The sequence below is a fragment of the Eucalyptus grandis genome, chromosome 5 (assembly GCF_016545825.1).
Source record: "Eucalyptus grandis isolate ANBG69807.140 chromosome 5, ASM1654582v1, whole genome shotgun sequence".
Taxonomy (NCBI): domain Eukaryota; kingdom Viridiplantae; phylum Streptophyta; class Magnoliopsida; order Myrtales; family Myrtaceae; genus Eucalyptus; species Eucalyptus grandis.
In genome coordinates this window covers 12293138-12311621 of record NC_052616.1, presented here as the reverse complement: position 1 = coordinate 12311621, position 18484 = coordinate 12293138, and the positions used below count along the sequence as shown (strand labels likewise).

Here is an 18484-nt window from a genome sequence, read left to right as displayed (position 1 = left end):
TTATTTTATTTTATTATTTTTTATGCGTGTGGTTCTGCAGATAGTTCCTCTGATTTTGTGTATATCAGTATCTCCTCTATTCTCCTATGTTTTTAGCGCTGCTCTTGTGCATATCTGCAAATCTGCAAATCTGCATCTCCTCTATTTTTTTTAACATTGGTATCAGAGCAGAGGTTAGGAAGAAAAGTGTGTGTTTGAGTGCTGTAAAAAGGTTAGAACCAAAAGAGAGTTTTTATTGCAGCAAGTACTTTCGTTTGCAGCAGTCAAGGGAGAGTATTGCAGTAGGTTATTTTCGTTTGTAGCAGCAGCAGATTGCTTTTGTGGTGGTTCTATTTTGTTGCAGCAGTAATGGCCTCAGAAACATTTGTACAACCTGCTATTCCACACTTTGATGGTCACTATGATCATTGGAGCATGCTAATGGAGAATTTTCTCAAGTCCAAGGAGTATTGGGATGTTGTTTCTTCGGGAGTTGCCGAACTTGATGAAGGAGTTGTGTTAACGGCAGCGCAAAGAACGGCTTTGGATGCTTTAAAATTGAAGGATCTCAAGGCCAAAAACTATCTTTTCCAAGCAATTGACAGATTCATTTTGGAGACAATTCTTTGCAAGGTGCCTCCAAGGAAATATGGGATTCCATGAAGAAAAAGTATCAAGGCTCAGCAAGAGCAAAGAGGCAGTAGCTTCAAACGCTTCGTTCGGAGTTTGAAATGCTATGAATGAAGTCGGGAGAGACAATCACAGATTTCTTCTCTTGGACAATGGCAATAGTTAATAAGATGCGGATTCATGGTGACAAGACGGAGGATGTCATCATCGTTGAAAAGATTCTTCGATCGTTGACACCAAAGTTCAACTTTATTGTTTGTTCCATAGAAGAAGCCAAGGACATTGAAGAACTTTCCATTGATGAGTTGCAAGGATCCTTGTTAGTTCATGAAAAAAAACTCTTACAACAAGAGACGGAAGAGCAAGCTTTGAAGGTATCAACTGGAGATCATTCTTCATTAGTAGCAAGGGTGAACAGAGGAAGAGGTCGTGGAGGACGACATTCAACTGGTTTTAGGCCAAGGTCAGCAGACAAATCCAAAGTGGAGTGTTTTAGATGCCACAGGTATGGGCATTACAAATTTGAATGTCGAACTAATTTGAATAAACAAATAATTGAAATAACTAACTTTGCTGAAAAAGAAGAAGAAGTATCTCTTTTGATGGTGTGGCACGAGAAGGAAGAAACTCAACCAAACATGTGGTATCTCGACACTGGTTGTAGCAATCACATGTGTGGAGACAAGAAAATGTTTTTTGATCTAGAAGAAACATACAAAAATACTGTAAAGTTTGGTGATAATTCCATTGTGTCGGTGATGGGGAAAGGAATAGTGGCAATTCATCCAAAAGGGACTTCAGTACAAACTATCTCAAATGTATTGTATGTCCCTGAATTGAAGACTAATTTGTTAAGTGCTGGTTAGCTGCAAGAGAAGGGATATGAAATCTCTATTAAAGGTAGGATTTGCAGAATCCAAGATGAGAAGTTGGGTTTAATTGCCGAAGTCAAAATGACGAGCAATCGGATGTTTCCATTGTATCTCCACAACACTACAAATTCCCGTTTCTCTGCAAGATTGAAGGAGGAAGCCTGGTTATGGCATTTTCGCTATGGGCATCTTAATTTCGGTGGGTTGCGAACACTATATAAAAAGAGATGGTGGAGGGTCTTCCTCAAATCTCTGCTCCTTTGGAAATTTGTGAAGATTGTGTTGTTAGCAAGCAACATCGTGCTCAATTTCCACAAAGAAAATCGTGGAGAGCAAAAAGTCCATTGGCGTTGGTTCATTCAGATATTTGCGGACCAATATCTCCAATTTCCAATGGAGGTAAACGGTATATTATTACCTTCATCGATGATTTTAGCCGGAAGATTTGGGTGTATTTCTTGCAAGAAAAATTTGAAGCTTTTGCAACTTTCAAGAACTTCAAAGCACTTGTTGAAAAAGATGGAGGAAATCAAATAAAGGTCCTTCGCACGGATCGTGGTGGAGAGTACAACTCGCTTGAGTTTATAGATTTTTGTGTGAAGCATGACATCAAGAGACAACTTACGGCAGCCTATACACCACATCAAAATGGAGTATGTGAGAGGATGAATCGTACCATTCTGAATATGGTGCGAAGTCTCTTGAGGGGAAGTGGAATTCCAAAAAGTTTCTGACCTGAAGCAGTCAATTGGATCATTCATATTTTAAATAGAAGTCCCACTTTAGCTGTTCAAAATATGACACCAGAAGAAGTATGGAGCGGCCAAAGACCTGCAGTAGATCACTTCAGGATTTTTGGGTGTATTGCCTACGCTCATGTTCCTGACCAAAAGAGGAAGAAACTAGATGACAAGGGAGTCAAATGTGTTTTTCTTGGCATTAGTGATCAATCAAAAGCCTATAAACTTTATGATCCTATGACCAAGAAAATCATTATCAGCCGTGATGTGATTTTTGATGAAGAACAAACTTGGCCGTGGGATGAGCAAGTTGTTGGTAAGCAAATTCCAACGAATTTTGAAGACGAAAATGAGCTGGTGCAGCAATCCACAACAACCCAAATCGCCATAGGCAGTGTCCAAAGTACAACAGCAGTTGCGGAACCTGAATATCGGCCTCATCGTGTTCGACAAAGGCCTGCATGGATGAGTGATTATGAAGTAACAAGAGTTGATCAATATGAAGATCCACTTATCCATTTTGCTTTGTTTTCAGATTGTGATCCAACAACTTTTGATGAAGCAAAGTACAAAAAGAAAATTGGAGGATAGCAATGGATGAAGAAATTGCAGCTATTGAGAGGAATAACACTTGGGAGTTAACAGATCTTCCAAAAAGGACACAAAATAATCGGAGTCAAGTGGGTGTACAAGACAAAATTGAACAAGAATGGTGAAGTTGATAAGTATAAGGCGCGCTTGGTGGCGAAAGGCTACAAGCAAGAATTTAGAGTGGATTACAAAGAAGTATTTGCACCTGTAGCAAGACTTGACACAATTAGATTGGTAATTGCATTAGCATCGCAAAATTCATGGCCCATCTTCCAATTGGATGTGAAGTCAGCATTCTTGCATGGTGATCTTCAAGAAAAAGGTATTTGTTAATCAACCTTCTGGTTATGTGAAGCTCGGTAGTGAACATAAAGTTTATAAATTAAAAAGGTACTATATGGGTTAAAACAAGCTCCCCGAGCTTGGTATAGTCGCATTGATGCCTATTTTCTTGAAGAAATGTTTTAGAAAGTGTCCATATGAGCATACACTCTTTATTAAAATTGGTGATGGTGGAAAGTTGCTTCTTGTATGCTTATATATGGATGATCTTATTTTTACTGGGAGTGATAGTGCCATGTTTGACAAATTCAAGGAGTCTATGATGGATGAATTTGAGATGACTAATCTTGGATTGATGCATTATTTTTGGGCATAGAAGTTGTTGACACATAATATTTTAGAAAATAATAAATCAAATAAAAATTCGGTTTTGAAATTTTTTTGTTGAAAATATATCTTTATTTCAAAATTCAAAAAAAATTCAGTTTTTATTTGATTTTGGAGCCTTTCTATTGTTGGAGTCGTTGAGGGTGCGCATGTTTTTATTTATGTTCCTTTTATGTTCAGGGAATAGAAATAAAAAAAAGTGTTTGTTAGGGGAACCGTTTTTGAACAAAAGAACGCGTTTGGTAACGTTTGTTCGGGGAATAAAAAATGAATAGAAACACGTTTGGTAAATTTAATTCTTTTTTTGTTTATTTTAATTTTAATTTTTTCTTTCTTTTTTTATTCTTTCTTTTCGGCGGTAGCCTCGCCCGGCCACGGCGAGGCTTGCCGGCCCGGCGAGGTCGAGCATTGCCGGATCTAGGCGAGGTCGAGCCTCGCCTTGGTTGGGCGAGCTCGAGCTCGCCCGGATCCAGCGAGCCCGAGCCTTGCCGGGGGCGGCGACGCTCGGCCTCGTCGGGGCGGCGATGCTCCATGGCGGCGGCCGCAGAAAGAAAAAGAAGAAAAAAAAAAGAAGAGAAGAAGAGAGAGAGAAGAGAAGCGTTTCTTCATTTTGTTTGAAACAAGAAGTAAAAATTTTTTTGTTTCTTATTTTGTTTGGGAACAAAAAAAAAAAAAGTGTTCAAGAACAGAAATAAAGAATAAAAACATACATGTCGCCTGCAAAAACAACTTTGAGCGCTTTCACTAATAAATGCGAGGCTTCAGAACCGAGTGAGAGTGAGGGGGGCGCTTCTCTTGGTCTTTCGTCGAAAGAAAAGAAAATAGAAAAGTGGAAAAGAGAGAAAAAGGAAGGAAAGCTTCGGTTCTATAGGGAAAGGGAAAGTGTACAGGGGGCAGAGAGGGAGGTGACGTGAGGGAGACTTGAGAGAGAGAGGGGATCAGCGGGACCCTGCAGTAGGAAAAGGGAAAATAGCAGAACACTGCTCATCTTCTTCCTCTCGACCGCGACTATTGTGGCGCCTCCACCTTCTGATTAACAGCACCGGACACCGCCTGCTGCCCGGGCCACCAGCCACCTCCGAGTCGCCGACCGCCGCTCCTCTGCCGGTGGCGCCGCTTCCCGATCCGCTCAGACCCTTCGCCCAGATCTGCTCGAGCACCAGCGGCTCCGCCCTCCGCCCGCAGCCGCGAAGCCACCGAGCCGCACCGGTCACCTCACCAGCACCGCCTCACGCCGGTCACCCGTGACTCCACCTCACGCCGCTCGGACCTCCGCAGCACCTCGCCTCCTGCTCGCTCGGTGACCGAAGCCCGCCGTACTCGACGCCTGCGCCTTGCCTCCGGCGACCCGCGAGCCCGAACGCCTGCAGCCCGCGTCCAGCTCCGCTCGCCGACCTCCCTGTTCTTGCCGTGCTCGACGCCGCGGCACTTGACGATAGCAGCTCCGAATTGCCGGATCTCGCCGGAGCTCCGCACCTCCGCAACCTCTGACCGCGACACCCCTGTTCCGCCGGTTGTCCCTGCTGCCCGGGTGCCGCTCCGTTCCTGCCGGTCCGCCTTCATCGGAGTTCCCTTTGCCAGACCAACGATCAGTCCCCTCGGTGACCAGCCGCACGAGCTGCCGAGCTTCTCTTTTTTGGAAGCAAAGGAAAAGAAAAAAAAAAAAAAAAAAAAAAAAGAAAAGCAAATTAGGTAGTTTGTTTTTCTTTATTTTACCTAATTTGCTTTTCTTTATTTTATTTATTTTGTTATTAGTGTATTGAGATGTGTTTTCTTTTATAAATCTCGTAGGCATTAATTGCAGGTATTTTATCCAAAATTATGGTAATTATTAATTTGACCGTAAGGCGTCGGGTCATTTTTAATTACTTAATTTTTAGGAATTTTGATAACATTTCAATTGTTAAATCATTATAGAGTTAAAATAATTATTAATTTAATCCGTAAGACAACGGATTATTTTCTTGGTTATTTTAATTCTTATCTTCATTCTCTTAAAATAATTACTTGTTTGGAAAGATTAAAAAAATAAAAAATCAAAAGTACATAAAAATCTAAATATTGCATTAGAGCATTTAGGTTTAGTAAATTAAGACTGTATTTTTAGGGTTAGTAAATTAGAATTGCATTTATAGGATTATAATTTTTAGATTATACTTTTAGATGGGTGATTTTTGTTAGGGCTAATTTTAAATAATGTTGGCATGTCTTGATTTTTATATAGCTTTTAAGATAAGATATAGTTTAAGTTAAATTGATTCCTAAAATAAATTAGAATATCATTCACTTTAGTTAGTCTAATTAGTTTTTTTTTTTTTAATTCCGAATTTCACTAAAAAGAATCCAAAAAATATTAGGTACATATTAATTAATTGGCATAATAGGTTTAATTAGAATTTGTTTACTAGTAAAATATTGTCATATCTAGAACTTAGGTACTTAGGTCCATACACATTTCATATTAAAGCAACACATCTAGATATTTTTAGAATATTTTTAGATTAAGTCAATTTTCATTTAGTAAAACAAAAAGAGGAACAAAAAATGTTATGCATGCCATATGAGTTATAGTTTAATTATTTTTTTAATAAAAAAGAAAATGCTAAAAGATGATCATTGCACCATTAAGTTACTTTCTTTTCAATAAAAAACATTATGTCATTAAAAAAGAAAAAAAAACTAAAGATCATTTCCTTAGTTAGTTAATAGGTTAATTCATAATTAATCTCATATCATCATTATTTAGCATAGGTTTGCATATATGCATTAAAAAATGAATCATCATAAAAAAAAATCATAAAAGAGCATGCATGTAGAAATACCATGTTATTCATCTCATATCACGTAGCACATGCGTATTTAAGATTATATAAATTAGATTACATATATATAGTGATAAGTTTAAGTCATACCATATGAATTGCATCTCACATGTCATTAAAATAAATTCATGCATATTAAGTTAAATTAAGATTGCATATAATTAACATTTTTAAAAGGAAAAGAAAAATTAGATGTCATGTTATTTAGAAATCATGTTTAGGACATGCATTTTTATTAGCTTTGTTATTTGAATGTTATTTTATTGATTGTGCACTCGCATGACCACCATTTGCATGTTAGTAGCTTAAGTTTAAATTAATCAACATTGCCTGCAAAATATTTTTAAAATTAAAATAAAAGGTACCGAAAGGGCGTTAGATTAATCTAGCGTAACCATGTCCCCGGACCTACTGAATCTCTGGTTCGCAATAGTCTAGTATTCTCTCATACTTCACTTGGGTTTCTAACCAACCCTAATTGGTTAGCGGCGGCTCCAAATTAAATATGATTACATGTTTAAATAGATTAATTTCTTAACATCAAGTCGCGATTGGTAAGACTTGAGAGGGTCCGTGCCAAGTTTTCGGACTTAGTAATCCATTAGCATTCTTTAAGTAATTCACCTTCAAAAGAATTCGGGAAGCTGTCGCGACATAAGTAATTCAATCTGCAGTTGGAATCTTTGTATCTCAAAAAGAAGTATGTTTAAGAGATTTTGAACAGGTTTCAAATGAATAATTGTAACCTTGTGACTACTCCAACTGAAGTTGGATTGAAGCTCTTGAAAGATCCTTATGGAAGCAAGGTGGATAGCACTCTTTACAAGCAAATTGTTGGAAGTCTGATGTATTTGACGAGGCCAAGACCAGATATCATGCATGCCATGAGCCTTATAAGCAGGTATATGGAGCACCCAACAGAGTTACATTTACAAGCTGCAAAAAGGATTTTTTGCTATTTGCAAGGAACTAAAAATTTTGGGCTGTTCTATAAAAATGGAGAAAAGTCAGATTTGTTTAGGTTTACAGATAGCGATTATACTGGAGATGTTGATGATAGAAAAATTACTTCAGGGTATGTATTCATGCTTGGTTCAGGGGCGGTTTCATGGTCTTCAAAGAAGCAATCAATTGTTACTTTATCAACAACTGAAGCAGAATTTGTTGCTACAACTTCATGCGGCTGTCAAGCCATATGGTTACGGAAGATTCTTGGAGAGCTTCAGTTCAAATAGCAAGAAGCAACTATAATCTATTGTGACAACAGTTTAGCTATCAAACCAAAAATCCAGTTCTACATGGGAGGAGCAACCATATAGATGTGAAGTACCACTTCTTAAGAGATCTTACAAAGGATGAAGTAGTTGAGTTAGTTTTTTTTTTGTAGAAGTGAAGATCAAGTGGCTGATATATTCATCAAGCCCCTAAAGTTGTCCATGTTTCAGAAGTTGAGAAAGCTCCTTGGTGTTCGTTTGTTGGATATTCCAAATTGAGAGAATGTCCTTTAAACTGATTGTTTGCAACATTAGTTTAAAGGAGGGAATGTTGAACGAATCAATGTTTATGGTTTGTTTTTTATGTGTTAATAGTCTATTAAGTCATTTCTATTATGTGGATTGATTGTTGTACGTGTGAAGTTAGTGGGGGTGTGGTGGTTATTTGTTTTTGTAAAGCCTATATAAAGGCTTTGGTGTCAGTTTTTTTATTTTTTTTTACTTTTATGTGTGTGGTTCTGCAGACGGTTCCTCTGTTTTTGTGCATATCGGTATCTCCTTTGTTCTCCTCTGTTTTTAGCACTGCTCTTGTGCATATATGCAAATCTGCATCTCCTATGTTTTTTTAACAAAATCAACATAATACAAGCAACAAAGTCAAGGATACTTAATAATAGGAGCTTGTTGATGAGTGCATCCAGGATGTTTGCTACACAAATAAGCAAAGCCACATCGCAGTTTCAATTATACTAATGCTCGTTTTATATAGAATCAATAATGTAAGAATAAAACTATTCGTTTTCCTTGATAATGAAGAAAACCTTTCATGCCTTGCAAGTGCCTAAAATACTCAATTAAGAGGACCCACTCAAACATTCTGAGTTCATAATATGTATGTATGTATGTACGTACGTACGTACGTCACCTGAATAAGTGCATAAACTCAGGCTACGCTTAATTCCATAGAAAGCTTCTCAAAACAAAGTTCAAGAACAAATTCCGTAGAATAAGGCTTGAATTTCTTTCAGGGCCATTCGAGCGGTGATGGTAAAACTAAAAGCCAGCATCCCTCTGCCTCAACATCAGAACATCTCAAATTCTTTAGGTGACGAGGTCGAAAACCAAAAATTCTTCCTGTCAGAGCGATTGAATTTCGTTACGCTAGCAATTCTCTCTCTCTCTCTCTCTCTCTCTCTCGAAAAGAGAGAGAAGGTTTGCCATTTTTTTTTTTTTTTTTTTTTGTAATATTATTAATCTGTGGTGTCATAGTTTGAGCTCTATAATGTTAATGACTCATCTTACCCTCCAAAGCAAAACGCATAACATGCCTCAACCAAATTCCAGTAGAAAACCGATAGTACAGAAGGGTCATCGCTCAAGAAGAGGATCGCGTACTCTCTTCTGGAGGTGTCCACGATCTGGCACGACGCGTGGGCAAAGGTGGAGGTCTCGCCCGTGCCGGATTGCGCCTGAGCGATCACGTCTTGGCCCCAGACAATCGGCACCACGGCTCGCTGTTGAATCGCCGAGGGCTTGTCGAACCCATGGCCGTAGATTCCACGGAGGACATCGTTGCTCAGGCCCATGCTGTCGAAGCTTGACACGGCCTCCATGCCTGGCACCGTCTCGAATGCCACCGGCGGGCGCGATCGGGTCGCCGGAACTGGCCTTGCCATCAAGGACGTGGCCATTACCGAATCCAAAGAGATGAGGAAAGGGCAAGAGAGCAGTCTCGTCTCTCTCTGGAATTGATGAGTGAGCGGGAGTGTGGAAGCGCTTGTCTCAAACAGGGCCAAATGGACTTTGTGTACATCAAGGATTATGTCAATCTCAAATCAGGATCTATCTAGAGTATCCTGATTTTATCAAACAAGATCATGAAATGAACATCGTCTCAAATAAAGGCTGAAGTGACGATATCAAGTTAATTAAGAAATTACTTTGATCTTGGACATTTGCATTTAAAAATCACATACGATTTTTGCACCTTGATTTTGGATTTTCTAAATTTTGAAAATATCTTTGACCGAGAAAAGTTAAAAAAAATAAAAATCAAGTCACTTCAAAACGGTTAAACTATGAGTATTGCAAATTTTTCCAAAATGACTTTATTCAAAAAATAAACTAGACACTTGTTACCATATTAGAAAAAAATTAATTTCATTCCATCGTGTTATGTGTGATTGGTATCTCTAAAAATTAATTTTTTCTTTATTAGTACCATAAAAAGCCCCAATCTAATTTTTGACTATCAAACTAATTTTTTCAGCATCTATGATAAATTTATTATCCGTTAATATTTACTAAATTGTATCAATACTGTAAAAAGTACAAAATATTGTACATATGACAAACGAAGGGTAAAACTCTAAATCGCTAACTCGTCAATTGCCATGTCTTGTCTAATTCGGTAATTTGATTGTAGAATTTTAAAGAAATTAGTGGAGGGTAAAATTGCTGCATGTGTATTGATTTTGAGGTTTTCTATGGTAAAAAGAAAGACAGTTAGTTTAGCTTAAATTTGTCACATGCGTATGAGTTTGAAATTTTTCATGACATTAATTCTTTTTTTTTTCAGTCAAGACCTTGAAAATCAAATTATGCAAAATGACAGCATGGGAAATTACATGTTTTTGACCCTTGGAGATCTCATCGCTGGGCCTTTCACTTATAATCCTAATTTCCAACGAAATTTTATGATAATTTCATCAACTTTCAATTCAAAATATGCCCAAAATTGTTGAGTTAGCATTAACAACTGACGTGCCCCATGTATGAAGCGCTAAAGCGAATTTCACTACGATCTTGTACTTTAAATGTTTTCCTTGGATTCTAAATGCATGTTAATGATCTAGCTAATTAGACCGATATGTTTTGGTGATTTTATTACGATTATTTACCAATAAGTTGGAATGGTTTAACGAAAAAAAACCCTTTTCTTAGATCAATTTAACCACTTGAAAATGTACTATAAAAAATCCAAAGTTATCTCTTTCATTATTTAAATTTCGTTAATATTGTCTCGCAATATGAAATGAGTACGAAAATATGTAGAAATAAGCGTCTTGGGGGTCTTAAAACTTATTGCGAAAGTACAATCGAATCATAAAACTTTCAATAAGTACAATTAAGTCGTAAGACTTACGTGAAAGTGTGGTCGAAAAGTAAAACTTTCAAAAAGTACAATCGAGTTATAAAGTTTGTCAATTTGATCGAGTCGAGTCATTTCGTTAGTTGTACTTTTTGAAAATTTTATGACTCGATTGCATTTTCATGACAAATTTTAGAATTTGACTATACTTTTTGAAATTTTTTGATTTGATTATACATTCGTGACAAATTTTAAAACTTGATTGCACCTTTTGAAAGTTTTAAAATGTAATTGCACTTTCTTGATAACTATAAAATTTTGAATATACTTATCCTAGATATGTATTAATATAATCACAACGGGAATTATTTAATTCTTACTATTCTTTGTCGAAAGTTTTGTTTGAGTATTTTCCTTCTGTTCAACTTCACATTTTTGTTTGAATGTCAATCTTATGTTTCCTATATTCTCAGTTTATTGATATGTTTTTTTCATTTAATTACAATTATCTAAGCATCGGTCGGAATGGTTGTACAAAAACAAACCTTTTCTTAAGTCAATTTAAACACTTGAAAATGTACTATAAAAACTCCAAAGTTATTTCTTTCATTATTTAAATATCGTTAATTTTGTCTCGCAATATGAAATGAGTATGAAAGTATGTAGAAATAAGTGTATTGGGGTCCTAAAACCCATCGCAAAAATACAATTGAGTCATAACAAGAAATGCAATTAAGTCTTAAAACTTACCGTGAAAGTGCAATTGAAGCCTAAAAACTTTCAAAAAGTGCAATTTAGTTATGAAGCTTGTCAAATTGGTCAAATCGAATTCTTTCGTCGGTTGTACTTTTGAAAATTTTATGACTAAATTGTATTTTTGTGACAAATTTTTAAACTTGATTATACTTTTTGAAAATTTTACAACTTGATTATACATTAGTGACAAGTTTTAAAACTTGATTGCACTTTTTGAAAGTTTTAAAATGTAATTGCACTTTCTTGACAAGTTTAAAAATTTTCAACATACTTATCCCAAATATGTTTTAATATAATCCCGGCGAGAATTATTTAATTCTTACTATTCTCTGTTGAAAGTTTTGTCTGAGTATTTTCCTTTTATTCAGCTTCATACTTTTGTTTGAATATCAATCTTATGTTTTCTATAGTTTGAGTTGATTGATATGTTTGGTGATTTTATTGCAATTATCTAATCATCGGTTGGGATGGTTGTACAAAAAATAAACCTTTTCTTAAGTCAATTTAACCACTTGGAAATGTACCATAAAAACTCCAAAGTTATTTCTTTTATTATTTAAATATCGTTAATTTTGTCTCACAATATGAAATGAGTATGGAAATATCTAGAATCAAGTCATAAAACTTTAAAAAAATGCAATAAAATCGTAAAACTTAATATGAAAGTGCAATCGAGGCATAAAACTTTCAAAAATACAATCGAGTTATAAAACTTGTCATATTAGTTGAATCGAATCCTTTCGTTAACTTCACTTTTGAAAATTTTATGACTTGGTTGCATTTTTGTGAATGATTTTAGAACTTGATTACACTTTTGGAAAGTTTTACAACTTGATTGTACATTCTTGATAAGTTTTAAGACTTAATTGCACTTTTGAAAGTTTTAAAACGTAATTGTACTTTCTTGACAAGTTTAAAAATTTTCAATGTACTTATCCCAGATATATATTAATACAATTCTAGTGGACTTATTTAATTCTTCCTATTCTTAGTAAAAGTTTTGTTTGACTATTTTCCTTTTATTCAGCTTCACATTTTTGTTTGAATATCAATGGTGTGTTTCCTCTATTGGGTTGAGTCTTTATTTTTGCTGCTCTAGAAATTGGTCATTGGACATGTTCTAAGAAGGCTGCCTATAAAATATATACTATATTTTTTTCCATTAACTTTCGCTTTGCAATAAACTGAAAACCTAAGATAACACATGAATAAATGGTATACTGTCACGAATCTTAAATAATATAACACGTAAGACTCTAGAACCTTTCTTACCGTGGATGACACTAAAACGGTTATGTCCTTGGGCGTGTCTAAACTCTGAACTAAAGCTTGTCTCTCTGCTTCTGTTTTGGATTTTGTCACTCGATTTTGAATCGGAGCATGAAATGGTAAATTGAATGGAATGCGACCATTTTTTTTAATGTAATTTGAAGTTGGATTTCGTTCCTTCGTCTGTTTTGACCAATGCGTGGCCATGTTACCAGTCAATTTTGGAGGCTTAGGAGCTGATTTAGGCGGTTCGCCATTGAATTTTACCGAATCGGATTTGGGTGAAGGCTTGCCGATTGTTGAACGCATGTGGAGCTTTCCCAGAATCAACGGATTGTGCGTGACCAAGAGTGGAAATTGGGATGATTTAGCTTAATTTGTTTCATGGCATCGAGAGGAGATTCCATTCATGAATAGATGCATAGTTGGTGTGCGAGCTGCTATGGTGTTTCGAGTTAAGGCGTGATCAACAATTAAAGCTTGATTGTTGAACTCGACGACCGTAATTCAAGAATATTTTAAAGATTCCTGTCACTCTCTATTATCCTTTTTCCTGTACTGTTATGGTAGTTAAAGGATTTCTTCAAAAATTCTTGATTTTTTTTCCTGGCCAGTGTGTTATGTGGATTTAGCATTTCATTGTTTTTCTGTTGGACAGTGAGGGATAGAGCATGCATAATTGAAAATATATCCTCAAGGCCTTAATTTTTTTGAAAATAAAAGCTACTAAAGGTATCTTTGTTCTTGGTTTTGGGCTTAGATCTCCTAATTTATCTTGTTATCTCCACAAAAGCTCTATTCAATTAGCTTTGTTGGATCAGTGCAGTTCATTATACAGCTATGTATTATGCCTAGGATATTTCTTTGATAAAACATTATCGTGGATCCATTAGAACTTACCTATGTGGATCTTACTTGGACATTGATATTTACCTGTATTAATCATGTAGAGTTTTTCCTTTGATTAGCATAAGGAGATGGCAGATGCCGAAAACATTCAGCCTCTTGGTGTTGATAATGGATTTGACATGGTTAAGGTGGGAATATTGATGCACCGGTCCATTGCTATGGGCTTTCCTGGAGTGCATGGTGGTATTTGTGCTCACGTAATAACCTGAATTTGACAGGCTGGTTTTGCTGGAGATGATGCTCCAAGGGTTGTCTTCCCCAGTATGGTTTGTCGATCGAGGCACCCCGGTCACATGGTTAGTATGGGCCACAAGGTTGCTTATGTTGGAGATGAGGCCCAATCTAAAAGGGGCATGCTTACTTTGAAGTACCCTATGGAGAGTGGAATTGCCAGCAATTGGGACGATCTGGAAAAGATCTGGCATCACACTTTCTACATTGAGCTACGCAGGGCTCTCGATGAACGTCCGATGCTCCTTATTTAAGCAACCCTCAACCCAAAAAGCAACCGGGGAGAAGATGCCACTGATCATATTTGAAACGTTTGTCCCTGATAGTGTTGTCAAAGTTAACATGAAGACATAATGAGAGAGTTGATTTAATAAATGCAAGGTGTATAAATGGGGATGAACTTTCACATGGAAACTTAGTAAGAGAGTTGATTTAATAAATGCAAGGTGTATAGATGGGGATGAACTTTCACGCGGAAACTTATTAAGAGAGTTGATTTAATAAATGCAAGATGTATATATAGGGATGGGTTCTTCAATGCGGATTTTTATTTTATTTTATTTTTCTTTTTCTAACCACATCCTGACCTTAATAGCATACCTGACGTGTAACCTAAAGATTTATCCTTTTGAAGGTCCAAAGCGAACATGACATGAACCATAGTCGGCAAAAATCAAACAAGAAGGTTGCATCTCAGAAAAAGGCAAATGAATATAACCTCTCAACTTCCCACGTTGACCAAATTTCAGCTTTAACATGGGATTGGGACACTCGGAAGGTCCAAAGCGAACATGACATGAACCATAGTCGAGAAAAATTCTACACGAGGGTTGCAGCTCGAAAAGACAAATGAATATAATTTCTTGAGGGTTTTATCAGCTAATTCTCTGTTCCTCTCTCCAGAACATTGCTCCTCAATCACATGAATCCATTCCACCAAAGAAAAAAGAAAATCACATGAATCCACTCTCAGAAACCCCAATCCAGCATACAAAAGACCAAAAAAATGCGACTTCTGAAGTTGGTCGGTTTCTCTCTTAATTTTCAACATCTACTCCGGAATAAGAAGGCCCGCTCTAAAATTACAGCAGTCTGAAAATGGTAAGTGGAGACATTCTTCGAACATGGGACGCGCTTCTTCCCCATTAAGCGTCTCCCACAGGACTTATGTCCATCTAATTGTAGTGATCATCACAGCTCTCTCTAAATAAGGTCCATTCATGAAATTTCGAGTGGAATAATGTTTTCTTTTTCTAGTTGGCTATAATATGTAGTCGGTCAACTATGCAACAAATATTACGTAATATTTCTAGCGGAATAATGTTTTATTTTTTTTTATTGGTTTTGAAGTTTCCCATAATCATTTAAGTGACCACAAGTATAAATTGTTGAAATAAAATAAAATTGATTATCGAATGACTATTGCTGGATGAGAAACTTGCAAGCATTGAAGGAGCCATAAAAAATTTATGGTAGGTTACATGGATTCGAAGAATGGAAGTTATTGAAGACTTTTGTTACTTTTTTGTGCGTTTTGTTTGTATTTATGATTACATGTATGAGGCTGTTTTGTTTTAGTCATTAAATTTGTGGGTTGTTATGTAATCCTTAGCATTTGTAAACTTCAATTCCTATATAAAGGGATGAAGTTGTGAGTTGTAAATCTAGCCACAGGTCATAGTCCACGAAGACACAAATAAGAGCATGCATTCTCAATACAAATTTCTCCCTCAAATTTCTAGTGTTCTTATTCCAAGTTTCCAAAGTTTATTGTCATTCTTTTGGTTCCAACATAAATAAGGTCCATTCTTGAAGTCTGAGGGGAAAGTTCCCGTTAACCATCTCAAACTGATTCTTGCTTCTGCCTTCTTATCTTGAACCAGGAAAACACTAAGAGAGACTGATAGAGGGAGAGAAAATGTCAAGGACTGTACAAATTGTTTTACGGGAGATTGACGAAGTGGAGAGGAGGATAGGGCGTCTCAGATCGGAGCTCGACACTATCGAGAATGCCTTTTTGCGTTATAGGCGGGCTGAGAATATCAATCACCCGGAAGCCCACATGGCAGTGACGCGAGCCATAGTGCAGGAAATTCGAGAAGACATCACCCGGGCAGCCCACATGGCAGCGACGCAAGCCAGAATGCGGAAAATTCGAGAAGAGGTCACCCGGGCTGAATATGAGCGTGATGCGCTCATCATAGAATCCATGGACTTAATGGCGTAACGATCTTCTCCTCTAAAATAGAGAATACGTTTGCTTTTATGGGCATCCGAACGTTAAGAGAAGCATAGTGGGGTCTAGGGTTTTATTGGATAAGGTTGTAAGAATGGTATACTTATGTAGTTGGGAGAATAATTGTTTTCTTGGATATGGTTCTTGAACTTCAAGATTGATAATAGTGTTTTCTTGTTTCTTGGTCGTCCGGAGAATAAGAAATATATATATATATATATATATAAAAGTGTTTCTTGGATCCTGCATTGAATATGTTTGGAGTTTCTTTGTTTACAATGCTCACAGCTTTTAAACTCGTAGGTTTAAAGTGTACGGGGCTGTCATACGATTGGAAATATCTTTCATCCATTTCTTTTTATATAATGATTCTATAATTCTTATGTGTCAGACCATTTTCATATTTGCCGGTCATTTAGTCGCAATGAGTATTACCGGCAAATATGAAAATGAAGAAAAAAGCTAGGAGAGTAAAATTTGTGAAGAAGTCCCTTAATTCTTAGATTCATCCAACATCTGCTTTTATAAATTTGTGCACTTTTGATGATGCACACCTACAAGAGATTACATATTCTTCAATCTATCCCCAAAGAAAAGCATAATAATACCTGAGTAGTCATAGAAAAGAAATGTATACAGACGAAGTTCAAGTATATGTAATTATATAATTACGTATTCTCTATTGTCTCGAAAGTCCAAATACAGTTTCCGCGTGAAAAATTGTCTTTGCTGGTGCGGTGGAAAAAAATGTCGTATGATCTAATAATTATATCATCCAACATGGAACTCACATAATTAATTGTCGAGACGGCATTGATCCACAAGCTCTGAAATCTTTTGCTAGAGATCATTTAGGTGATCGCCCCCGTCTTTAGTCTTGACCGCCAAATCATCCACATAACATTCGATGATATAGTGGAGCAAAGTCCCCTGGGAGGAAAGTCATGAGCGTTGCGCCCGCTTTCTTTGAACCTAAAATGTATAACTTTGTATCGGAATATTCCCCTGGGAATTATAAAGGCTGTCATTTCCTCTCCACCATTTGGATCCATTCTTGTATTGATTGCTGCCGGACTATCCATTCTATCCGTAGCTCAGCGATAGGCAAAAGGAATGTGTCCTTTTTGGACTGGCATAAGTCTATAAAGTTAACAAAACACTCTGGCATTGTTTTTTTTTTTTGGTAAAAAACACTCTGGCATTGTTTAAGTCTATAAAGTTAACAAAACACTCTAACATCGGTCATCTTCTTTTCGCTGGCAAAATATTTCCAAGCCGAGCAGGGTATTCATTTCAGTAACTTTGATAAGTTAGTCAAATTCAGCTACTAGGTCCGGATGAAAGGAATTTGGTTTCTGCACGAATATTCAACTAAGATAACATCTGTTTCTCTCGTCAGCCGGTGACTGGGCATATCAAAGTAGATAACATGCACATGCACGTGCCCATAGACGTGCAGATTCCCCTCTTTTATCAACACAGTTAATAAATCCAAGATGTATAAATAAGGATGAGTTCTTCTAGTGCTCACGGAAAGGTCAAAAGCCCATATATATCCGCATTGAACAAGAATGCCTTGGATTAGAAGTACGTAGTTTTGTGAAAGTTAACGTGGAATAAGAGCGTTGATTTAATACGTGCGAGATTTATAAATGAGGATGGGTCCTTCATCAGAGGTTTTTCTATTTGATTTGATTTTCCATTTTTCTAACCACTTCTTGATCCCACTCGTTTTCTTTTGTATGGCCAAGAACGGAAGTCCTTTGCCTTTGCAAGACTCCTTCAAGTCATACCCACAAGCACTAGAGACTCGTCGATTTAATTTTTTTGCTGACAACTCATGAACCTAATTCTACGTACCGCAATTGTTATCCCTGTCCACAATTTGAAGATGATTAATTTGTGAGTTCTTAATATGTTTTCATTCTAGGAAATGACACCTTCATCTAAATCGTCTATGCCAAAATCAAACAACAGTCAATTCTTAATAGAAGAGGATTAATCTGTGAGTTCTTAATATGTTTTCATTTCAGCAAACCCTATATCATATATTCCAGCCGATTCAAATTCTTTGAATCAAGAAATTGAATCACCTACATCATCATCTGACAAAGATGATCTGCCTGCTTCTTCAATGACATCAGCATCTTAGTGAGATCCCCACATCCATGCCTTGATGATTCTTGCTCACTAGTTCCAAGACAAAGGCATATTGAGCAGCCACATTTGTCCTTCGGCATGGACCAAAGAGTACAAATGTCCCACATTGATTTCTCCATGTACATGTCGTCCTATCTCCTCTTATGTTTCATTTAGCCAACTATCATCAGAACATATATGTTGTATTAGTTGCATATCAGAGGAACAAGAATCGTCATCTTTGATGAAGCAGTGCGTAACCCACAATGGCAAGCCCATGGAAGCTTAACTACATTCTCTCATTGAGAACCACACTTGGGATATTGTCAATCTACC

The 18484-nt window shown here is 36.7% G+C and overlaps 2 protein-coding genes and 1 pseudogene across 2 annotated transcripts; 2 read left to right on the top strand and 1 right to left on the bottom strand.

The window, feature by feature from the left end:
• Positions 1-7034: 7034 nt before the first annotated feature.
• Positions 7035-7538, top strand: LOC120293626 (secreted RxLR effector protein 161-like). The gene has a single exon (XM_039313323.1). The coding sequence runs from the start codon at positions 7035-7037 to the stop codon at positions 7536-7538; it is 504 nt and encodes a 167-aa protein (XP_039169257.1).
• Positions 7539-8815: 1277 nt separating this feature from the next.
• On the bottom strand, positions 8816-9208 carry LOC120293625 (eukaryotic initiation factor 4A-III homolog A-like). Its single transcript, XM_039313322.1, has one exon. It carries the CDS (start codon positions 9206-9208, stop codon positions 8816-8818), a length of 393 nt encoding a protein of 130 aa, XP_039169256.1.
• Positions 9209-13610: 4402 nt separating this feature from the next.
• Positions 13611-14127, top strand: LOC104446204 (annotated as a pseudogene).
• Positions 14128-18484: the final 4357 nt, after the last annotated feature.